At 41.9% G+C, this 25,662-nt stretch overlaps 1 protein-coding gene across 1 annotated transcript; it reads left to right on the top strand.

The window, feature by feature from the left end:
* Positions 1 to 2,091: 2,091 nt before the first annotated feature.
* Positions 2,092 to 24,685, top strand: CKAP2L (cytoskeleton associated protein 2 like; the record flags this gene model as incomplete). Its single annotated transcript, XM_080930942.1, has 9 exons — positions 2,092 to 2,113; positions 2,819 to 2,885; positions 4,783 to 4,834; positions 9,074 to 10,281; positions 12,334 to 12,538; positions 17,308 to 17,463; positions 21,302 to 21,362; positions 23,144 to 23,327; positions 24,460 to 24,685. The coding sequence occupies 9 exons, from the start codon at positions 2,092 to 2,094 to the stop codon at positions 24,683 to 24,685; spliced, it is 2,181 nt and encodes a 726-aa protein (XP_080787068.1).
* Positions 24,686 to 25,662: the final 977 nt, after the last annotated feature.

Raw genomic sequence — 25,662 nt, 5'->3', positions numbered from 1 at the left:
TTGTTCTCAAGCCTCAGTGTCATGTAACTATTAACAATAATAATCAATTCATTATTATTGATCATAATTAAATAAAACAATTTGAGCTAACATATTCATTATCTTTTTTGCTTGGGTTTTACAATGGGACAGTATTGTTTTGTTTTGTTTTGTTTTGTTTTTTATGCTGCGAAAGGTTTTTTTGTTGTTATTTATTATCTTTATTAACTCTACCTAGAAGGCAGGGAGGGACATCTGGTCAGCACTCACGCAATTCACTAAAGTTAGAATCACTTTACAAACCCAGGATCCTACACAGCCCTAAATGGGATGTCTCCATCAAATTCCTCCCCTCGGAGCTCAGGGAACCCCGCGGAAGTAGAAGCAAGAGTCCGGGAGACAGAAGGACGTAAGAGGACACCAGGAGACCAAGGTCTTCTAAAACAACTGAGCAAAACCCATATGAGTTAGCAGAGCCTGAAGAAGCAGTCACGGGGCCTACACGGCTCTGCACAGGTTCTGCACACATTCATTCTCTAGCCTTCAGTTATGGGGGAATCCTGACTGGAAGCGTGTAGATCTGATTCTTGTGCCTTCCCTTTCGGCACTTGACCTGGCTTGTCTGATGTGATGGTTTTTGTTTTATCCTATTATATTTTATTTTGTTATGTTTCGTTGTTATCCCCAAAAAAATGCATTTTAAAAATAATACAGGTTCCATGGTTTTTCTTTCTTTTTCTCTGCTAGCTGCCAGAAGTCACAGATAGATAGCACAGAAAATTGTAACATTCCCAGCTCAGTGTTCAGTACATGTGTATGTCGATGTAAATGTCCATACAAACTCACCATATAATGTACCATCAAAAACCAAGAAGTGGTTTTATAGATAATACATCAGACTAGAAGCTGCTTTCCTGTGACTTAGCAGGAAATTTAAAAAAAAAAGAAAAGCCAGAATAAGGAATAATAGACTCTATTTTAGAAAGGGGGTGTTGAAAATTTACAAAAATAATAATTGGACAGCTGGAATATGTAGTAACCCTTTACCCAAATTCTTGTGTGTAACCCCAATAAGATTTGATAAACTTTGGTGGTCTCCATACTTTGGTCTACTGTGGAATCCCTATCTGGAGTAAGTAGCCTCCCCAGGGAAAGTTTTGTCACACAAGTGGATGTCAGGGTGTCAGAACCTATGAAGCTGGAGTTATGGTGCTGGGAACCAACTCCAGTCACCTACAAAAGCAGTATATACCCTTCACCCCAGCCACCTCATCCCTTTTTAACATATTAAAAAAAAACAATTAAAAACAAACTTTTGTGATTTTTTTTGTTCCCTTTCTCTCGCCTGATAATGTTTAGGTATGCCAGTGATAGCTTTTTCCTTCTCCTTTCTCCATGATTTTTTTTTTCTTTCTAACAGGCTTTTCTTGGGCTCAGAATGTCCTTCCATAGAAATACCTTCTCCCCTCAGAGCTGTGTAGTTCCTGGGTTTCTGAGTCTCGGGATGCCTACCAATGGGACACTGTCCCATCTCAGAGCTGTGTGACTCCTGGGCTCCTGTGTCTTAGGATGCCCTTCCCTTGGGACACGTCTGACAGATGCCGTCATCTTGACAGCTCCCGCGAGCTGCTCAGGGACTACACCGAGTCTTGTAAGTTGTTTCTGGTAGGTAAGTATTCGGACACAAGAATAAAAACAATAACTAATAAGGACCATTTTTCATTTGGCATGCTATTATTTGCAGCCAAAGCCAGCCTAACTGACAGCACAGAGACTTAGTCTACAGCTTGTTTCTCTCCGGTTGTGACAGTTAATGTCACAACCGTCCTTAGCCCTAATTTGGCTACAGTAAGATCCACTCTGGCCTTACCCACCAGCTCCCAGCCTAGAGGCACCGCTGCGGAAATGACATGCCATGGGGCGGGCCTTCTTAGAAAATCACCAATCGCAGCACCTCCACAAAGCTTCCATTTCCTGTAATCCCGCCCCCTCCACCTTTCTATTGGTGAGTTTCAAAGTCGCAGAAGCCAATAGGAGCGTCCAGACGGGCGCCCGGCTCTAGTACCAGAACAAGGCGCGCCCTTTGAAGAAAGAAACTGTCGCGGTAGAGTCATGGTGGGGCCCGACCCCGCGGGTAAGTGTGGTCGGCAGCCTCCAGAAGCTGCCAGGCCTCCCCCGCCTGCTCGTCTTCCCCCGGATCAGATAGGCTAAGGACGCTGGAGCGGCGCGCTCCATGGCAGCATTGGGGACACCCAGGCTTTGCTGGTTATGGCCAGAACTTTGACAAGAGTCAGGAGGCCGGTGCGGCCCCAGTCCGAGTCTCTGCAGACTGACTGATAAAACGTGCGCTGTCTGGAGGTTAATTGATAAAATGTGGGCTGAGGCTTAAGGATGTTGTAAACCCTGGTCTCTGAGGCACCTGGAGCCCTTCCTAGCTATGCCCCACATTTAGTATGCCCCACCCCCATGCCACCTTCCAGATGCACACTGTTCTACGCACCATCCTAGGCCCGGGATTTTTAACTCAAGGGTTATAATAATAATAATAATAATAATAATCTTGCTTTCAGATCCTGGCTTTGCTGGGTGTTAGTGGGTAAATTTAAACCTGTCACTTCACCTCTGAGTTTCAGACAGCCAAATACCTCATAGGATCGTTGTGTTGGTATAAACAGCTTAGTTCGCTTGGCAGCAAGCTGACACCGTTGGTATTGAAAGCAAGCCCAAGAGGACTGGCGGCTTTTATGAAAGCCAAAGTAGCTACAGGAAGTATCATATTTAAAGATATAAAGGGTTTTCTGTGACGTTTCTGTTGTTTGTTCGTGTCCATGTTTCACAGAAGAACGGAGGCAAAAGCTCCAGGAGTACCTGGCAGCCAAGGGAAAGCTGAAGGACCCCAATGCCAAGTGAGTTTACCTTCCCTTAGTTACGCTGGCTCTGTTGCCCTGGTTGCTAATAGCAATGAACGCACCAGCCCTTTGTTTCCAGTCTGTTTGACTTGCATGGTGATACTGTAATAATAACAAAAGGAGCATTTCAGTCCAGACATGATTTAAAAAAAAAAAAAAAACCTAGGCAGTGTTGGCTGTTAGCAGAGATTTAAGCTTTTTCTAACAATCTGCAGAAGAAAGGCTGTATACTGTTACCTACATCGCTGGAAGCTCTTCTGCTTCCTTCTATTTCCTGGGAAAGTTGGTTCCCAGAAGAGCAGTTTTTGGTCAAGGAACTGGAGGACACTGGCTCTGGTGTGCGCTTACTAAGGCAGGAGAGATGATTCTGGTCGGTCCACAATGGTGGTTGGGTGTCTTGCTCTAACACTTTTCGCCTTATTCCCATAAGCCTAGATTGCTCACTGAACCCAAAGCTCACTGCTTGGGTTAAGTAGGTTGGTCAGCACTCTCCCATGATCTACTCCTCTCCTTCCCTAGTGCCTAGGGTTATACGCTCCATGCCTGATTTTATATGGAAGCTGGAGACTTCCTAGCCCATGTAATTTTACCTAGGGTTTTTCCTCACCTCTACTTCCTGGATTAAATGAACCAAAATTGCTTTCTCAACAAACACTCATTTAGAACCTGTACCATCTCTCTCTTCACTCCCTCTCTCTGTCTCCTTTTCTTCTGACACTTTTTCCTTCCTTTCTTCTTCCCCTGTGCTGTGAGTGGCACTCGGGGCCATTCACATGCTAGACAACAAACGTTCTGCCTCTGACATCCGTTCCCCAGGCCTGTCAGGCACTCTTAATGCATAAAGATATAGACCTAATCTAGAGACATCCCTGCCCTCCCGTGGCTTATCTCGTCCAAGTATCTGTTAGTCTTGGGTTTTGGTCCATGAAGATGGAGTCCTTCTAAATTGCTCTGCTCTGTCTTAAGTTTTGTTTCACTAACAAGATTTCAACTTCAGGTTACATCCTCACAGGTAGCAGAATCTGTAGATGTTCCCTGAAATACAATGGTGTTTGCATGTGACCCATGCATATCCTTTTATAGACTTGAAACCATCTACAAGCTACTTATGATTCCCAGTGCAATACAAAATGCCATGGAAATAGTTTGGTTTAGGCAATAAGGGGGAAAATCTACATGTTCAATGTGAATGCAGTTTTATATTTCATTTACATTTAACTTTTAATATTTAAATTACTTGTATTGTTATTATATAAATATTTAAGCTAAATACGTATATTTCATTTATCTTTATTAAATGTTGGTTAAAATCATAAGTGTAATAATACCCATGATCTGACTGACGAGTTGATTATATACAATCCACATCCCAAAAACACTGAAGATACACACAGCAAGGAAGTTTCTTAACAAAGCAGTTGGCTGTCATCTCTCTCGTGTCTGACCCTCAGTATTCAAGAGCTGGTGCCTAAATAAGACTGTGGCAATGAAGAGTCCACGTACATTTCATTAATATCATTAGAATGCTATATTTGCGCATTAATATTATTAGAATGCTGTATTTGTGCATTAATATTATTAGAATGCTATATTTGCGCATTAATATTATTAGAATGCTACATTTTCACCTAGGATAGCTCCCCCCCCCCCCCGAAAAAAAAAGTCACAAAAGGAGTTGGTAAGAGTGGCTGTGATCATGAGGAGGGGATGCAGGGCTGGGAAAGGAATAGTGAGGATATTTCTTGGTAAATCAGAATTTTGATTTTTTTTTTTTTTACCCTATATAGAAAGTTTGTTGGTTTAAAATCCTTATCATAATGTTTTAATCAGTATTCTTCCTAAGCTTTCCTGATTCTTCTGTACCAAGGATTAATTTTAATTTTATCTTTCATAGGCCTTATCTAAAAGCCAAGAATATCTGCCCTAAACCACCATCTTCTAAATATGTAAGTAAATAGCCTTATATTGTATGATTTAACATTTCAAACCAGAATGCTTTAGGAATAAAGTGCTGGACCAAGAAGCCTAAGTCAAAACTATCTGGTGGAACCCAAGTACCTAGGATACCCCTCCTAGAAAAAATAAATATTACCATTGTCATTATTACTGCTGTGCTCGTTTATAATGAGACGTGGGATTCAAGAGATTAAGTCCTTGGCCTAATTATACAACCCGTAAGAGTCAAGGCCTGTCTCACTCTAGTAACAAATTAAATTGAGTACCTGGGCCACTTAAAGAATATAGCAACGTTTTAGAAATTATTTGTGAGTTTTAAACCATCAGTGAGATATTCGTTAATATCTTTTCCAGCCCTATGATGGCCCCTGTTTCATTTGTATCATTATTTTCTTTTGCTTATATCCTTTCTATAAGTGTCCTCAGAATCATCCCCGAGTCTAGCACAGAGCCTTCTCTAGCCAACCTTGATAAATCTCTCTTGAGCCAAGCCCTCTTTACATCCTTTGTGAATTTTCTTTCTTCAGATGCCCAGAGTAAGTGAAAGTAGGTTCAGCTTAAAGCCGTTATTCCTACTTGCTTTATTTTCTTTTCAACTTGATCTGACAGTTGAAATGGTTTTAAAAGAATTAAAAGTCAGCTTTGCTTGCATAGCTTCACTTTGTCTACTAGGGGAAGGAGTTGAATTTATCTCTAAAGTCTACCCCTCCTCCACCCGCCACAGTTCTAATGTCCTGTGCTAAGTCTAGGACAGCTTTTCTCTCTCACCGGAGCTTGAACCAAACGACCAGTTCTACCACTAGTAAGACTTTAGGCAGTTCATGCTGATCCAAAATCAAGATATGGAAAAAATGTCAAAAAAAAAAAAAATTGCTAGTCACGTCTTATAAGGATCTAGTGTGCAGGATATGTATATGACTCTTACAGGTCAAACAATTAAAAGACAAGTGACTCCGTTTTGAAATGGGCAGAGTCTGAGTAAACATTTCTCAAAAGATGTTGAAGACAAGAAGAAATGGTCAATACTATTAACTATTAGGAAAATGCAAAAAGTAAAAATAAGTCTGAGGAATACAGATCAGTAGAAAAAATGTTACATGCACCAGGTCTATGTTCAATCCCTAGTAAAACACACATATTTTCACACACACAGCCACACACTCACACTCATGCATGCACACACATGCGTGTGCACACATACACAAAAGCAACAGCAAAGCAAACAGACAAAACCAGTAAGAAACTGTCATACTTACTAAAATAGCTACATTAGAAAAGATAGTTTTGGAAGGATGTGGAGAAACCGAAACCTCATACATAGTAAATAAGAGCATAACCTAATGTAGCTACTTTGGAGAAAACTCATAGTTTCCTAAAAGCTAAGTATAGATTTGCCAAATGATTCGGAAATTCTGAAGGTGTGGACCCCTAAAACTGAAAACATGCTCACATGAAAATTGTATACAAATATTCATAGTAACAGTATGTATAAGCCCCAAATGTTCATTAACCAATGAATGAATATGTGTAGCCATATGATTTAATATTTTTACTCAACTTTAAGCAAGTAGTGGAGGTCATTTGAAACCTTATTTGGTATTTGGAAATAAGGTTTGGAACAACCATCTGTACTTCATGCTCATTTTTCTTCTAGTAGCATCAAACTTCTCTAAAAAGCTTTTTACATTTTTTTATTTTAAATAACAAAGTTCTGGGCTGGAGATATAGCTTAGTTGGTGAATTGCCAGCTCAGTGTACACAGAGCTCTAGATTTAACTCCAACATCACGTAAACTAGGTTAATAGCACATGACTGTAGTCCTAGCACTCTGGAGAAGGAGGTGGGAGGATAATGTATAAGGCTATCCTTGACTGCATATCAAGTTCAAGGGTAGCCTAGGCTCCATGGAACTCCTTCAGAACAAAAATAGTAAAGTACTGGTGCACAGTACAGCATGAGCATGTCTTGAGATTATGCTGGAGGGAAATGAAAAAGCCAGATGCATTCACACTACACACACACACACACACACACACACACACACACACACCACCAGCAATGAATCTACCTAGTTAATAGATCCATCTACATAGGTATAGTATACCTATGCTCAGTGGATGCTAAGACCTGTGGAGAAAGGGAGATGAAGAGTTTTACTAACACATCTCTTCCTAGGGTGATAAAAATGCATGGCAGTTTGTGGGGATGGTTGTACAACCTTGTAAACATTCTAAAACCCATTCATTTGGAGGCTTTAAAATACTAAATTGCATGGCATGTTAATGAAATGTCGAAGTTATTAAACATGTAAGAAATGGAAGCCGTAAAAATGCATTTAAACATTTTTATAGCAGCGTCCCCACTTCCTGAGTAACCGATGGAGAGCTCTGAAGTGAGTGTTAGGTCCAAGTGTGACCCAGATATAAGCACAGCCGTGGGTGACCATCTCACTCTGCCTCCCACCTCCAGCTCTCCTTCATCTCCTCATCTCCCTCAGCAACACCACACACTGATAGCATCTCAGGCTGGTGTCTCTTTGCCCTAGTGCTATGTGGTTCTTGTTTGAGATTTCCTTTATGTATTTACTTAGTGATTGTTCATGATATGAGCAAGACAGTGGTAGTTTGAACCTTTCTCTATCTTCTCGTGGAGATATATGTTCTTTAAGTTATCCAATTCTCCTTCTTGACTAATTGCCCCACTGTGCGTACTCCAGTGCCCTCTTCCCGTTATTTACCAGGAAGCTCTCCCCTCCCTAGTGTTTAGTTTGCTGTAACCAATTCTCTTTTTGTCCAAAATTAGGTCACTTGACTAAAACATCTGCTTATTGATTGTTCTAGTTTCTTTTCTGTTGCTATGATAAAATATTTTTCCCAAAAGCACCTTGAAGCTGAATTGGCTTGTATCTCCAGGTCACAGTTCGTCACTAAGTGAAGTCAAGCAAGGCAGTGAGGCAGGAACCAAGGAGGAAGGCTGCTTTCCAGCTCATTTCTCTGGTTTGCTCCCAATTAAGTGAAATGCTTAATTCACTTTTTTCTTTTCTCCCTCTCTCCCTCTCTTTCCCTCTCCCCCCTCCTTTTCTTTCTTTCTTGACCTTGAACTCAGAGATAACCTGCCTCTACCTCCAGAGTGTTGGAATTGAAGGCATGTGCCATCACACCCAGCTCTTAGCTAACTTTTTTATAACACTCAGGACCACCTGCATAGGGATCATACCACCCACAGTGGGCTAGTCCACCCCATTTCAGTCAAGACAATCTCTCACAGACAAGGCCACCAGTCAATCTGATTTGGGCAATTTTTCAATTGATGTTTCCTCTTCTCAAGTTCAAGTTAACAATAAAAACTAACTAAAGTATTTACCTTAAAATAAAATAAAATAACTGAAGTACTTACTAACCTTGAAAAAAAAAAAAAATCTAACCTTAAGATTGTTGTGTGTGTCTCTGCACCTAGAATTTTTCTTGAGTGTTTTCTTTGGCTATTTTTCATGTTTGCTTTGTCCTATTTCAGTTAGTTCATTTTTATTTTATTAATATTTGTCAATGCCTGATTGTTTTCTAACAAGAGAGAAAGGGTAAAGATTTTGATGGGAAGAGAGATGGGGAGAAAGTGGAAGGAGTTGGGATAGGGAAACTGTTATTAGAATTTATTATATGAAAAAAAATCTATTTTCTGTAGAAGAAAACATTCTATCTTGACTTTACAAGTGTGATCTCAGATTTTTTTTGTTGTTGTTTTATTTTGTTTTGCTGGATTTTGGCAATTGTTGAAGGTAGGAGAAGGGGTGTGTAAGATTCCTCATGTTACAATGTTCTCTCCCCTTTTACCCACTGATGATTACAGACAGCATGGACTTCCAGGGTTAAAAAGGTTCCCAGGCAAGCATCTGAAAGGAAAATAATGTTTAATATGGCTGGAAGTACAAGGGAGGACTTGCTGAGATGCCTACTATAAGTACTATGTTTATTGTGATGTGTCTGTCTGGGCCAGTTAGAAATATTCTTCATTGGAACATGAAGGGCATTAAAAAGAAGCAAATTATTTTTTTGAAACAACTATTTTTTTAGTTAACTGTTAAGTTAAAAAGACTGGCAAACTTCTAATAGAAACTCAAATTACAAACGTCACTTATATACAAAGGTGAGCCTTTGTGTTACACATTTATCTTTCTTAATTAACATCCTAAGGTTGGTTTCTAAATATATTTTTTTTCTTTGTGTTTTCAGACTCCTGGACCTAAAAAAGATGTTTCCAATCATGTTGTTTTGCCTGGCAAAACTACAAGACCCATCAACATTAAACTCCAGACTAAACCAGCCAATATCACCGGGTCCCACAAGCCGCCAAACCTTCCAAGCAAAGGGCTCACATCAAGATGTTTTTCTTCTAACTCAGACTATAAACAGTCCGGCAAGAGTCAGCAGCAACCTAAGGCTGTGTCATCCACTGCAGGACTGTCAAGGAAACCCAGGCAGCTCCCTGACACACAGGAATTAAAAACCAAAAGGTCACAGGAAGCACGTCAAGGAAATGCTAATTGTATAGATCCCGTGGCTAATACTCATGCCGAAAAGCAATCTTTGGATGGCTTTCTAGATGAAATGAACAAAGAAAACTTGCCCCAAACCTTGCTAAAACCTGAAAAGCCAGATCCTAACTTAGACTCTATAAGAAAGCTAAAAACTGGCTTTTCTAATCAAACTCAGAGAAGTCTAGCTCCTAAACAGATCTTGAACAAAAGTTCAGTTGCTCATACTACTGTAAAAGACAGAGTCAACAAACAGTTCATTAAAAACACGCAAGTCAGAGCTCAACCAGTGAAGTCTCAGCGACTCCCTACAGCTCCAGATTCTGCACGACCCAGAGAAAACCCCCCACAAACAGTTCCCTCTCACTCCGTTCCGGCCCATAAGACTCAGACATCAAAGAAACCGGTGACCAAGAATACAAAGGATGTAATGGTGAACAGGGTTAGATATGGAAGACCAAATGAAACTAAGGTGCAGTCATGCCCTGAGGAACAGAAAGTAAAACATACTAAACCTAGTTCCCATCTCAGTGTACTTCGGGGAGGACATAACAGTAGATATCCCAACACGAAGCAGGACCAGAAGCCTGTGCAGCCTTGTCTTGGACCCCAGACGACATGCATTCTACAAAAATCAAGATTCATAGGCCAGAGGCCTAATTTGACAGCTGGCAATTTTAAATCAGTCATTCCAAGCACACCTAACATAAGAGCAAATAAAACACTTAACATCTTTCAACAGAAAGCACAGACATTGGACTCCAAAAAGTTTCCTCCCCAGAGCCATTTTCTGAACAAGACAGCTCCTAGGACTCAATCCAGTACAGCAACTGCAAGTAGAAAGGAAGCCCCAAGTGCGACCCAGACTCACCCACATGTTAAAAAACCAGAAGGAGAGGATCGGAGGTACTTTGCCTTAATTCTAAATTACTGATTGGGGTTGGGGCTGTAGCTCAGTAATAAAGCACTTCCTAGCATGTACAAGGCCCTAAATTCAACCTCTGGAACCACCAACATATACACACTTTTTATATGTGTATATATCCTTGGTTGAGAGATAGCTCCCTGGTGGTATCTAATAAGAACATGAAAAGGAGATATGAAGTTATAATAAATATTAATTAAAACAAGACTAGGGGGCTCACAAATGTTTTATAGATTATAAAATTGTTTTGTAAAAATGAAAGTAGAGCAGAATAGGTGAGCAGGAAATAGGAGTTGCTGATATAAACTAGTCCCCCAGGAAGTGTCCTGCAAAGATCAATGAGCAGCCGATCAGGACAGGTTGAAAGGAGCCAGAGTAGTAAATAAAAAGAGCTAGAAAGTGAGGAACCAGTGCTTAAGTGTGGCAGAGTTATCAGAAGAACCAATGGGAAGCGTGAGTGAGCCAGGCTGGGAAAGTAAACCGAAATGGGGTGCAGAGGTTGAAAATCAGGACTTGGGGTTGCTGAGGCTCGAGCTATATATGGTGCTTAAAGATGAGCCAAAGGATTTTTGTCCTCTCTGTGCCCAAGACCAATTTTAATCCTAGAATGTAAATGAGCCTCCTTAGCATGCACATATATATGCCCGCTTGGAATAGAAATTATACTCCTGACAACAATGAAAGAAACGGTACCATTAAGGTGGCTAGAAGCTGCAGCAGAGTGAGGAAGGGCAGCATTTGGTCTCAGAACAGAGCTCTTTGCCTTCCTACCAGAAAAAAGCAAACTGGTGGTATGGCCAAGAGGATAGGGCCAGGACGGCTGCTTGAACAGGTTCAGTCGAGAGCTAAGGCGGCTGAGGAGGAAGAGGAGCGTAACAACCGCGGGTGGGTGGGAGCATCTACCTGGGTCACAAATTGGATTATGACAGCGTGTGGCATGGGGTTGCAAAGAGAATAAAGTGTGGAAAGACTTAGATCCATCCACTCACGATGAGTGTTCCATCCTCACCACATCCACCAGGCTCAAGTGAGCAAGGAAGACTTAGCGTATACACGGAAAGTTGGGAGAAATTAGTTATGGCGCTGAAGTTCCAGAAGTACATTGATTTTAGAAAAGAAAGTTTTTCTTCATTAGGATTAGAAGGAGGCTAGGGAGAAAAGTAAGGTAAGAATGCTAGAGACTGGAGCAATGGTTCTCAACCTGGGGGGTCACAGCCCTTTTGGGGGTCACATATCAGACATCCTGCATATCAAATATTTATATTCGTAAAAGTAGCAAAATTACAGTTACAATGTAGCAATGAAAGTAATTTTTGTGGTTGCAGGTCACCACAACATGAGGGCCTGTATTAAAGGGTAGCAGCAGATTGTCAATGAAAAGGGGCCCATGTGGGTGAAGTGGGCTGCTCTGAGCACCGAGACCCTGCTGAGGACAGAGTGCAGGGTTGGGGGGTCTGAGTGAGAACTTTCTGGGGGCAGCAATGGACTGCTGAGGTGTCTTAAGGGCAGGCAGTGTCCACAGCAGCACATGAGGAAACGAAACTTAGAGAAAAACAATGTAAAGGAATCAAGTGTCAAGGAATTTTTTTTTTTAAGATTTATTTATTTTATACATGTGAGTACCTTCAGACACACCAGAAGGCATCAGATCCTGTTACAGCTGGTTGTGAGCCACCATGTGGTTGATGTCTGGAAGAGCAGTCAGTGCTCTTAACCCCCCCAAGGGTCAAAAATGTAAAAACTGAAGCACAGGAACTGGAGAGATGGCTCAGTCGTTAGGAGCACTGACTACTCTCCCAGAGGTCCTGCAGGCTGAACTCTGTAAACATTATAAATAAATAAATCCTTTACAAAACAAGACTGAAGCAGCAGTCAGTCCTAAGTGACACAGTAAACCAGTGTGGGCGCTCTGTCCTCCTGAATCTGTCTGCAGTAGACTTAGTTATAGTCTCTGCCAGTCATGTGTTTTAGCAGCAGACATGTTAAGGAACGAGGGGAAGAACTAACCCCCTCCCTTCCCCCTCGCATTACAGGAAACAGCTGGAAGAATGGCAGAAATCTAAAGGGAAAACCTATAAACGGCCTCCCATGATATTCAAAACAAAAAGGAAAGTCATAGAGGAAATGAACACTTCCTTCTGGAAAAGCATTGAAAGAGAAGAGGAAAAGAGAGCTCAGCTGGAGCTGTCCAGGAAAATCAACAGCACTCTGACAGAGTGTCTGAGGCACATTGAAGAGGTGAGTGAGAGGGAGAGAGTGCAAAACTCTGCCACACTCAGTCCTGGTGCATCAGATGTGTTCCTCAGAGCCTTCGCCTCTGCAGAAGCACAGTGACAGGCAGCAGTAACGTGATGACATGCACTTAGGTGGCTGCTCGGATCTTAAGAAGCTAACCCAGACCGTTTGGCTCCATAAAGAGACAACAGGAACTTTCTCATGCTGTAAGGGTCCAAAGGGCAAGCAACATCTGCTCTGGAATTCCTAAATTCTAACCTTTGAGGGGTGGTGTAATAAGACTTACTTATTTTTGGGTTTTGCATATGAGTGCTTTGGGTGTATTTGTATAGTTGTATCGTGTGTGTGCGGTGCCCATTGGAGACCAGAAGAAGGCATTAAATCCCCCAGAACTGGGGGATTACAAATGGTTGCCAGCCACCATGTAGGTGCTGGGAAACAACCCTGGTCCTCTGGCAGAGCAGCCAGAACTTTTCATCAGTGAACCATCTCTAGCTTTTCTGAGTAACTTTGGTAGCTAGAAATGGCATCCTAACTGTGTCTTGGAGTCTACACATTAGGATAAAGTAGACGGTAGACAGCAAGTATGAGCTGAAGCGACTGCCTTAATGAAGAGTGCATTTATAAAACCTGACATGCTTAACCTACAGTAGAAGTAAGCCCATCATAGTGTTGGACTTGGGAGGACGCAGGGGAACATTATTTTAATATTTCTCCTTGTGGAATTAAACTTCAGAGCTTTGTTTAGTTCTTTGATTTTATTTTTTCATTAAAAACATACATGAATACATTATGGGGGGGGCAGAGTGGGTACACTTGCATGTGCATCTATGTGAAGGCCAGAGGACAGCCTCAGTGCTGTTCCTCAGGCACTGGCTTCCTTGTTTGGGGGGGTGGGAGGCTTGGGTTGAGTTTTGTTGTTTGGTTTTGTTGTTTTGAGGCAGGGTCTCACAGGCCTGGAACTCCCTGGTGGGCTAGGCTGGAGGCTGACTGGCTTGGAAGCCTCAAGGCTCACTTCCCTGGTGCTGAGAATGTAAGCACGCACGACCAGTCCAACTGTTGGGAGGCCTCTGGCTATTACACGATGTCCTTTTATTTGCAGAACAACACTTAACAACTGAACCCTTTCTGCCCATACCCCTCCTCCAATCAGTACCTTCTTAATATTAAAATAATTTCAAGTAATAATACGGATCAGTGACCAGACCTCCAGTACATTCTTCTCCCTGAAGGTGCATTTACCCATTGTTGCCTCTCCCCCTCGTCTATCCATATGTATACACTGTAGATAGAAATGAGGCAAGTTGGTTTGTTTTGCAAGTTGCAGGACTTCACATTTTTATATTCCTAGTCTCAATCTTGGGTACATCTTTTCACATTCTCTATCCTCAATAATTGATTTTTGTTTCTTAGGCTGAATGTATAATATGTAGGCTAAGATGGGCAGATTACAGACCCAAGGCCAGCCTGGGGTACATAGAAAGTTCATAGCCAGCCTTGAATACACAGTGAGTCCCATCTCAGAAAAATAAGGGGCAAGGAAGGGGGATAAGATTTGTTGAAGATTTCTCTAAGATCTTTTTAAAGGTCTTTTAAAGATCTTTTGGATTCTAGTAACTTCTCATGTATCAGTGTCTACACTTGCTCTGTCCATTGTTGTTTTCTTAGCTGTTAGTTAAAAGCTTGGCCAATTTAATCAGTCTTCGTTTCTCACGAATGGTGAATGCTACGAACTTGCCTCCTGGTTTACTGTCTGATATCTGTCATGTTAACAAATACTCATCAGCCAGGGTCAGGTCACAAAAACAATGGGTTTGTCCAGCACAGCCCTACAGAAACCCTCCTGTGTTTGGGATTTTATGGAGACCTCATTACATAGTCATGATTGATCCACGTTAGACCATTCGTGTTCAGCTTACTCTTCAGTCCCTCCCCAGAGTCTGTGGGTAGGACTGAAGCCTCCAGCCCTTTGATTCTGTTTGGCTCTTGTCCTACGAGCAGCCACCATCCTGAGGCTACCCTAGGAACTGCCAGGCATCAATTTGTTAGCATGCCAAAGACTTTGGAGATTCCAAGGATTTTAGAAGTTATATGCCAGAAAATGGAAGAAGACTCCATATGTAATTCACAATATCTCACTAGAAGAGATGAGCTTTGGAAGAACTAGGACTCCAACTTCCAGTAGAGTGCACTACGCAGCAAATGCTAGTGTTTTAAGGAGGGCCCTGTGGGCCTGGAGTTCAGACCTTGAGGAAAGTCCCCTACCCACCATTGCTAGCTACCGCTAGAACCAGCTGCTGTCCCTGGTGAAAGACTTGCTAGGTCCATGAAAACAGATGAAAGGATTCTGTCCTCCACCTGGGCCATCTCCCTCTATTCTTCTGTGTGGGTGGGGCCCAGCCAGAGCCACCCTAGGACTCCAGCCCTAGCATCACAGTGCAAGTCCAAAGTGGGTCTGAGCTAAGTTGAAGTCACTGGTGGCTGGCTGGTGCCCAACATATTCCTATTGCTCTTCATTTGTTTCTAAATGCCTAGCATTTCTATTTAGACTTCTTTAACTCAAACACTATCTTAGAAGTATGTCTTTGCATTTCTTACAGTGACTTTTTTCTTACTGATACTAGGTTTTAATTGTGTCATGGTTGGTAACGTGGCCTTCTCTGGATTCTGCTTAATAGAATTTGTTGGTTGAGCTTTTCTTTGTTGTTTTTATGACTGATCATTTTTAGTAAACATTGCAAAAGCGTTTTAAACAATGTTTTCTGTTTGTTGCCCAGTGTCTTCCTTTCTGAAGGAATTATGCCAGAGTTGTTCCAGGACAAGTTAATGATAGCCTCTCCTTATATTTGTCAACATTTGCTCTGTAGTTTTCTAAGTGTTACACAGAGTCATGACTCGCTTTAATTTCTATGATGTTACTATTACCAAACTCCTCCTTTGTGAAAATGTTTTCCATGTCTTTAGTTTTAAACCCCTGGGTTGGTTTATATTAGAGATGTATCACAGATGTATACAAACTGAAACACTGCTTTAAACAGTGGGTCTTGCCCCCACAGTTATCACTTGCTTGTATATCTAAACTTATTTGTGACACGTGACTTTGTAATTCCACTTATAAGCTTCTCCTATGTTCATGGTCTTTCTATATCTGTATTTACTGTCATTTTCATGTTTCATAAAGAAAATTATAAATTGATTAAACAAAACAACATGCTAGATGTAAGTCCAAACATGTTTGCTAATGATGCATGCAGATTTTGAGTTTTTATGCTTGGGAAAGCACCGTTACTCAGCCTCGCTGCATTCCTATTTGGGAAGAATTACTAACTACAAGTTATTTTCTATAAAAATTTGGAAGCTCCTGCTTTATTTTTTTTCCTGGTGTCTAGAATTTTTGACTTATTGAGTCTTGTTCTGACTTACTGAGTCTCATTCCTTATAAATAATCCCTCATTTCCCCTACCTCTTTAGATGCTTTTAAGATATTTATTTATTTATTATTTCAAAATAGGCTTTCTCTGTGTAGCCTTAGCTGTCCTGGAACTCGCTCTGTAGATCAGGCTGGGCTTGAACTCAACAGAGATTCACCTGCCTCTGCCTCCTGAGTGCTGGGACTAAAGCCACTGCCTGGCTTTAAGTTATATTTTTAAGTTATATTTTTATCTTGGTTTTTTTAAATATTGACATATTCAGACATATATGTATATACTAGTTAACTCCAACTATACATGCATATATACTAGTTAACTCTAAATATACAAACATACATACGTAGATACATATATACATATATTTTAATTAATTCTCCAAGAATCTTCAGTGCTGACAATTGTTTATTTGTCTAGTCCTTAAACCTTTTTCTTGTATGGCTTATCTGAGAGGTTGTCTAACTTTGCTCTTGTTCAAGAAATTCTTTTCTATGGATATTGAAATCAGTGAGCGGTAGGTGTGACCGTGGGAACTCTGAACTTGCCCTTTGCACTGCTTGTTTCTTTGCTGTGTCTCGCTGGGCTCTGGGAGATTCCTCACAATCACCTATGCTCGTTCTGTGGCAGGGAGTTTGTCACTTTGCCGATTCTGTCCGGCCCTCGCTGTGATGCTGTGCTCGTTCTTTGTTGAGTCGTTTGTGTCTTTACATCTCCAGAGGAGCTTCTGAGCCTTGCAGAACCTGGACTTGTTAGTTTGTGGGCTCACCTTTTCTCCTAGTCCTCGTCACGGCCCCGCCATGGGCCTAACCCCGAAGCCATTTCTAAGTGCCTTTACATAGAATTTACTCACTTTTTATGTCTGCCTGCGTGAATCTCCAGTGTGCCTGCACTCACACATATACCCTGACTTTTGCATACCTCTGTGGCTTTTCATGCATGCTGCGGTCAATCACGTGGAAAGTAGCCTTGACTCGCAGCTCACAATTCTATTAATATGGGGTACTTTGAATATTTTTAATATATAAGAAGTATTTATTATACTAGATCTTGATTCTGTTTGTGTTTTCATCCCTTAAAAATATAGAACATATTTTTTCTTTTTTTTTTTTCATATTTTTTACCTTATGCTGTGGTAAATGTTTTTGTCTTGTGTAACTCTTAAAGTTTCATGTTTAAAATTATTGAAATGTACAATTAAAATGGGGATGTTTATGTTTATTGTGTATTTACTATACCTCAACAAAATTGAAATTTTAACTTCAGAAAAATTAATGACTATCCCTTCAGATATATGAGCATTAACATTGATGTGGTAAAACTTATATCTGGCATTTCTTTTTCCAGGGTGTACTTTCTAATGAAATATTTACTATAGTGTCCAGCATTCCTGAGGTTGAAAAATTTGCCAAGTTCTGGATATGCAAAGCAAAGTTGCTGGCAAGTAAAGGCACCTTTGATGCTACTGGACTGTACGAAGAGGCCATTCAGAATGGGGCAGCCGTGAGTATCTGTCTTGGATGGCTGATGTAGATTCTCTCTCGTGGGCTTTCTTTGTTGTTTGCAATATGGTTCTATACTGTGCTATTAAGCTTCCATTCGTAGGAGTAATGGCGTAAGAGGGTAGGTGTGATCAAAGTGCATTAGACACACACCTGGCAATAGCACAGTGAAACCCAGTGTGTTTTACAGTTAGCACACTAGCAAACACCTACTTCTCCTCAAAAGGCAGCCGCAGAACCTGAGGTAGAATGTTTTGGTGAGACAGGGTCCTGCCTGCTTTTGCATCCCAAATGCTGGGAATGAAGGCATGAACCACCACTGATTAGCTGTAGAATGTGTTCTTTTTCAGTGCATCAATTCTTAGAACGTAGGTTTACATTTATACCAGCAGGATTTGGGGTTTGTTTGTTTGTTTGTCAAGTACCCATGTCTTACTTAACACTAATTATAGAATTAAGTAATTTGGAAAATGAATGTAGAAAGTTACAAGATAGTATCAAGATTCAGTAGTTAAAGGAACTTAATCCATTAAATTCAGAACATCACTAATCCATAGCCTTTACATCAAGTTACTTACTAGTTCTAAAACCAGACAGAAATCACCTTCTGCAGATTTAACATAGAGAATATCACATAACTTCATAATTCTTTTCACTTAATGTCCTTTTTCTCCCTTCTTCCTGTCCCATGGCACTCACTTCCAGGATTGCTCACGGTGTTGTACTTGTGCAGTATTTGTTTGGTTTCACTCAGTAACGACTTTTCCTCACCCACTCCCTCACATTTCTACTTTCCAGAGCAAACTGATTCTGGTTTTTACCTCTGGAGTTTCAGAAGACATACTTATGCTGCTGTTTCTTGATTTTTCTCTTGCAGACATAATTTGTGAACTTACAGATGAGGACATGGCCTTACCCCTCTTTTACACAGATCTGCCCATCCCCAGCACTCACACACACATGCAGACAGCCCCACCTATTCGTGTGGACCTTTGCCATCTTCCATGTTTCTATTAGCAGATCGCTCCGGCACCTGTACTGTTCATGTGTAAGAAATACGTAGCTGTACTGAGCAGTGGACTGTGTACATGATTGCTTTGCCTTTCAAACACATCTACTTTTCCTACAAAGTTAGTTGCTTACTTTGCCTATGTTTCATTTTTTAGGTATTTATTATATAACTAATTTTCATATTCTTTAATTTTCTAAATCATGTCAAGACTTCAGATAGTCTGTTGATGTATTTTTCTTCGAGACCCCTCTAGTTTATTCCAGGTTGGACAAGGGTTTGCTTCTGTCTTTACCAGATGTCCTCTGGCTCTGGTCCCCATCACTACAGACAGTTCTGCAGTTCTTGAGGTCTGTGTCTAGTTCCTGTGTCTCCTGTCTCTTCTCCAGTGGTATATCCCATGCAGGTAGATTTGAAAAGTGTGTCAAAAGCTCTGGAGGCTGGGGAGATGCTCAGTCGGTAAAGTGCTTGCTGGACAAGCATAGAGCTGAGTTTGATCCCTAGCCCCCATATAAAGTAGTCAGTCGTGGTGACACTTACACCCTTGCACTGGTGAGGCAGACAGGCGGATCCCTGGAGCTTTCTGACCAGCCAGCCTAGCCTGAACAATGACTCCCAGGTCCTAGGGAAAGATGCAGTCTCAGAAAACAAGATGGATGGCTCTTGAGGAACAACAAAGGTTGACCCCTGGCCTACACACACACACACACACACACACACATAAGCACACTTGTGCATACACAGATACATACACACTTAACATGCATACATGTATGTACAAACACACCAAAAACAAAGCAAAGGCTCTGGCCACATGTTGTGGGCTATCCAGTAGGGTGATATAAATGCAGTGGTTGGTAGACAACCCTCTATCAGTACAAATATCTTCAGGTCTCTCCTCTTTACCTGGTCAGATTACTTGGGGGTGGAGAGTTAGAAACTCTGCTGGAGAAGATAGCCATTGGGAACAAGAGGCCTGGGAATCTCCTTAGCCTGAGATCCTGATTTATCCTCTTTTCAAGTAGGCATCCACTGCAGTCTTGCACAATGTCCTTCAGGATATAGAGATTGTGTCCCAGTTTTCTGTTAGGGCGAAGAGTGGCAGGACACAGTCAAAGGCTGCATGGGGTTGGAAGTATAGGGTCTGGCTGCAGATCTGACTCTTCGGTAGATGCTCCAGAGGCCTCATCTGTTCTTGGTTGGGAAGCTCTGTGGTACACCTGTGTCAGGAGTTTCCTCAGACGAAGCTCTCTGAGGGGCTGGTGGCGTCCTCTCCAGCACCCCACTCCCAGAGTATTGCTGCTCCTTCTGTCCTGGGCTCTTTTCATTCTTTGACGTCCGTTTCAGTAGAATTTCAGTGGAGATTGGTAGATGAGATTCAGTCTACCATTTTTAACAGAAACCTATACAAATGCAAAATATGCTTCATGAAGCTGGGATTACTCCAGTAATCCCAACACTTGGGAAGCTGAGGCAGGAGAGTTGCCATGAGTTTGAAACTAACTTTGTCTACATAGCCTGACTTAGCGTAGACTAGAGTACATAGTAATAACCTTACTAAACAGTTAATAATAAAGTCTACTTGATGCAAGTGTTTTATAATTGACTTTCATCACAGTATGTGTGTTATTTCCAACTCCAGACGCTTACAACTTGTTTGGTTGGCTCGGTTCTCTGGTTTGGGTTTTATCACGTTGTTGTTTTGGTTAGAGTGGAGTTTTTGTTTTGTTTCGTTGAGACAAATGTATGGTGTCATTATGTAGACCAAGCTGGCCTGGAATTCAAAGATCTGCCTGACTTTATCTCTAGAATGCTAGAATTAAAGGTGTGTGTCACCATGCTTGGCCAGGTGTGTGTGTGTGTGTGTGTGTGTGTGTGTGTGTGTGTGTACATGTGTGTGCTTTGTTAACTTGATACAGAGTACCAAGTCAGGAAAAAATTTAAATATAGCATCCCCATGATAAAATAGCAGTTGACCTTGTGGTATGCTCTGTGAGGTTTACGTGTTCTTCTGTGCAAGGGAGCTTTTTGTTTTCCTTTTCTTGGTTGATTTTTTTCCCCTGCTCTTTAGATATAGTAACTAAATAAAGACGAGAAAGAAAAGGCCAAGAAAAGATGAAGAAAAGACGTAAAGCCTGCATGAGGGCTGGAGAGATGACTCAGTGGTTAGAGCACTGACTGTTCTTCCAGAGGTCCTGAGTTCAAATTCCAGCAACCACATGGTGGCTCACAACCATCTGTAATGAGATCTGATGCCCTCTACTGTTGTGTCTGAGGACAGTAACAGTGTACTCACATACATAAAATAAATAAATAATCTTAAAAAGAAAAAAAAAAAAAAAGCAAAGCATGCATGATGTGACTGTGGGGAAAATTCTTCCTACATTTTAACTTCTGGTTGTCTTTCTGAAATACAGTGCCCAAAGTTTATCATGCAAACAAGAACTCAACAGACAACAGGGGTGTGTGGTGTGTTTTCTATCTAGCCAGCTTTACATCTTTGAGGCAAAATCTTTATGTAGGAACACATTTTTAATGATATTATACAAATTAATAGGAAAAAGAATTTGGTTTAAAGAAAAATTTTATAAACGACTTTGAACACATATTTTCACTGAAATTGGATATGCCAGTGTTAAATCAACATGTTCAGGTTCTTAATTTTTTTTCTTTATGAAACTTTAAAACTGAATCATTTTAAGTGTTTATTACTGACTATGGGATAAAAAGGAAACATTCTTATTGCTGGAAGTTTATTTGATGCTAAGCAAAGGTACTAGCTCAGTTTTCCCATGAATGCTTCCAATACCGTTTGTTTTGTTGCCTCCAGCCAGTGCAAGAGCTGCAGGAAGTTCTGAACATTCTGCAAGATGCAAGCAGCAGCGCGGAAGGTGTGGTAACTTCTCAATTCACCACCTTGAGATGTGCAAGTAGAAGTCATTGTGGAGCATGCAGATCAGAGGGATGAGGACGCCCCACCCCAACCTCCATCACCTCTTGCTCTCCATGGTCTTTTGAGCTGTAATCAGCCACTGATTCACGAGTAATTATGTGTAACTAGTATAATTACTAGTAAACATGTGCTCCATTCTGAGCAAAGATTATGTTCACCACAGCAGCCTGGACTAGTGTGTCCTGCTTTCCTGGAATCTTCCAGGAAAACAAAATCACAGTTTATCAAAAGGGACAGATGGAGACAAAAGAACTTGTTATATGTTTAATCACCATAAGTGTATTAGTCAGGGTTTTATTGCTGTGAAGAGACACCATGACCACCACAGCCTGTGAAAAGGAAAACACTTCACTGCTGGCTTAGTTTCAGAGGCCTGGTCCATTATTGTTACGGCAGGAAACATGGCAGTGTGCAGGCAGACATGGAGCTAGAGAGGGAGCTGGGAGTTCTGCATCTTAATCCATAGGCAGCCGGAGACTGACTTCCTGGGCATGACTTGAACATGTATGACCTCCAAGCCCACCTCCAAGTGACACACTTCCCCCAACAGTGATGATCACTGTGTCACTCACAGCACCTAGCACATGATTGATGAGGGCCATGCCTGCTGAAACCACCACTGTAAGTTACTGTCACTCATCTAAAGCCATGCTCTTTCAAGAGTCTCTCCTTACTTAGCCGTCACTGTCACTATTTGGAACTTTTAAAGAATCTGTCTATGGAAGAAATTGTGCCAAACTCAGTGACACATAATAAATGTTCAAGATGCCTTTTATGTGAGTCACATAAGAATAGATTTAAGATGACCGTGGTGGCTCATGCCTGTAATCCTGGCTGAGGATTGCCTTAAATCCAAGTCTAGCCTGGACTACCAAGTAAGACCTTTTGGGAGGGGTGGGGGAGGGGGAAGAGGAAGAAAAGGAGGGAGAAGGAGAAGAATAGATTTAACTAGTGACCATGAAGTCACAGAAAAACAGATAAATAGCTAGTACTTTGAGGAGCAGAGTAGAATATTCAGTGTCAACCCTTATATTTAGTGTAAAGGGAAATGGGAGCCATTCCTCCGCTCTTGCTGACCCTCCTGACCTTTCTCAGGACCTCGGCCTTTAGACTGTCTGCCCACCCCAGTTTGATTTACTTCCTTTAATGCTTTGTTGTTGAGCTATCATTAAAATGTTACTATGAAATTTTTTATTCACAACCTGATGTTGTGAAGGGATTAAGAAATTGAATAAATTAATTCTAATGACAAGAAAATTGACCCACGCTGTGGTGAAGGAGAGTGACTAGTCTCTCAGAACTCTGATGAGAGGAAGAATGTGGTCAGTGCTGCAAAGGGATCAAGGATCCATCTTCAATTGGCAAATGTACCCAAAGGGGTGATTGGAAGGCTGCCTGGTGGGCTGATGTCATAGGACATTGCAGCAGGGCTTGGCAATAAGGGGGGTGGCATAGGAGGAATTGGAGGGAGATGGATATGATCAATATACATTTTATAAATGTATGAAAGTTTCAAAGAATAAAAAAATACTATTTTGTAAAATATAGCAAGGGATAAAAAACCATATAAATGGCAGTTGAAGTCACACCTCTTTGTTTGCTCTGCAGAGTCCATGAGGTTACTGGGAAGTCCTGCACACACTGCCTTGCTTTATTGATTTTTAGTTTAATTGTGAAATTGCTTGCCTCTTACCTCCTTTCCTGGCCTTGTTTGCGCAGTAGGCACCTCTGCCACCTCAGCTGCTGGAACTAACACCACATCTGCGGAAGAGCTGGACAAGGAGGGATCCGAGCAGCCTGGCCCATCTCCAGCAGAAAGGGAGCAGGTGGCCGCAGCGCCTCGGATCCCTGCGGCAGAGTGGGGTGACCCTGGTATCAAATTACAGGTCGCCCCGATTCCTAGGTAAGCAGACCCCAGCAGACTTCTGACCACAGGCCTGATTCCAGTAGAGTTGTGTTTCTTCTACACACGTCCAGAGAAACAGTTTAGAGACCTCTGCTTCAGATGTGGTGCAAAGGGTAGGCCAGTGGTTAGTGTCAGAGCTCTCTTGAGACTGAAAAAGGTCCGTGCTAGAAGGCGATCTGGGATCCAGCCTCCAATGGCAGAGATGCCGAAATCTCTGGCACTCAGGAAGTGGAGAGAGAACTGGACAGCCAAGTCAGGGTCATTTTTTCTGTGTGTATATTGTTTCCTTCTGCCACCCTAAACTTCTGTGAAGTGAGTGCTGCAGGCAAGCTGGTATTCACATGGACCCACATCCCTCCCACACCCCTCCTCACACCCCTCAAACACTCCTCACACACCCCTCCTCACACCCCTCCCACATCCAGCACCACCTTTTCACTCCTATTTGTCCTCCCAGCCTGACACCAAAGGGAGCTGGGAAGTGCCACCTCCCATGTTAGTGTGGGAGAGAAGGGACGGTGACCAGCCCTGGAAGAACATCAAGGGGGCAGCTGAGCCTACTACAGTCAGAGACCACTGCTCAGAGCCTTCTGTTCTCTAAGAGGGATGTTCAAGGAAGAACCCCAGTCATTTTAAGGCTATAGAACAGTGTATCAGTGTTGTTTCCAAAAAGTTACGTCTAATATCTCCCTCTGTTTATGCTTCTGGAAGGGCTGTACACAAGCTGGCTTTACATAAGCTAATGCGGTGGTGGCTTCGAGAATTTTAGGTCAGTAGGAAGATGCCCAGTTGTTCCTATTCAGTACATGGTTTTGAGTATTCGACAGTCAACACAAGCAGGAATCTTAGAAGTCATTAGTGCAGTCAAGCTCAGTGAGGATCCGTTTCCTCACAGCCTGTAAATGTTTATGTGACAAACAAATAGCAGCTGTACCGCTGTTGACTTAAAAACCATTTCCACCCTCCATTCATAACACTGTAATGCTAACACAATCCAGGAGCAGGTACCACCATCCAGGGCTTCCTGAGCCTCAGGGAAAAGCCATTATTATGGAGTAAGAAACAAAGAATAAAACAGAATACTCCTGTAGCCGGGAAGGTTTTGGAAGCATCCTTTGGTCTCTTTCAGAATATGCGGGATGCCAGAAGTGCAAGACTTGAAGCTCATCACTCCTGTGAGGCGCTCCACAAGGATCGAGCGAACCATGGCACGCTACCCAGAAATGCTGCAGGGACATGACGTAGTCGTGGCTTCCCTTAACGAGCTGCTGGAAGTGGACAAAACAGAGTGCTTCGTCTTCCGTGAAAATGAGGCTTTGCCTGTGACACTGGGCTTTGAAATCCTTGAATCATGATCTTTTGATATTCAGCTTTTTATTTTTTTATTTTTTTTAATTTTAAGTGAGGTTTTTTCAGGGCTTGCAAGACACAAATGCCCCTGTCAAGATGACCTGAAATAAACGTGTGCTGGGTCACCGCGGTGCGGGTCGTAGGCTCTCGGGTCTCAGAGTAACGCATTGGGTTTGCTCTCAGATTGCACATCCCACGAGGAAACTTTTGGTTCCTGTGTTTGTTTTATACTTTATGATGGTTTTACAGCATACATACGTCTCAGAATATCAAATATTAATTATCTCATGTGTAACAGGAAAAGAACTAACACTTTGCAGAACTGCTATAATTCTATTGTAGTTACTCTTTGTGGCCAAAGGCTGGTGCTGTGGTGTGACTGACGGTCAGCCTCCACCCTACCCTGGAGGGCAGGCTCCTAGAGTACAAAGATTGGACTTTTGACACCAGCTCACCAGGCTGGAAAGTCAAACTCCACACATTGCAGAGAAGTTTGTGCTGGCCACATCTTCACTCAGATCCCAGAAGACACTTGTGGAGACCTTTGACTTCCATCACAGTGACCTTAAAGATGAGGGTGACACTTGTCTTCTGTGGGTGGGTTTCCACTGGTGAAGCACAACCCAGAATTGAGGTGGCAGCCCAGGTTTTACTTACAAACTGCCTTTGGCTCTCGCTATTCGGAAATGCCTCAAGTACAGACAACATTGTGGGGACAGAACTCGCTGCCTCCATCCCTTCCTCTGCCAGGGATTTGTAGCCTGAGGAGACTATGAGCTCCCCAGATACTAGGGCAGGGGATTTTTTTTCTGCACCTTGGGCAACTGCTCTAAGAAAGGAAAAACATAGTTTTGTAAATATACTGTATATAAAAGCCTAGTTTAAATCTTAGCTTTGTTAGTATGATCACTAAGTAATATCTAAAATAAAAACCACTGGATATCTGTTCATCTCTGCTTGTGTTCTCTTTATTATCGTGGTG

The sequence above is a fragment of the Micromys minutus genome (assembly GCF_963924665.1).
Source record: "Micromys minutus genome assembly, chromosome: 17".
NCBI lineage: Eukaryota > Metazoa > Chordata > Mammalia > Rodentia > Muridae > Micromys > Micromys minutus.
This window is presented reverse-complemented; position numbering and strand designations above follow the sequence as displayed.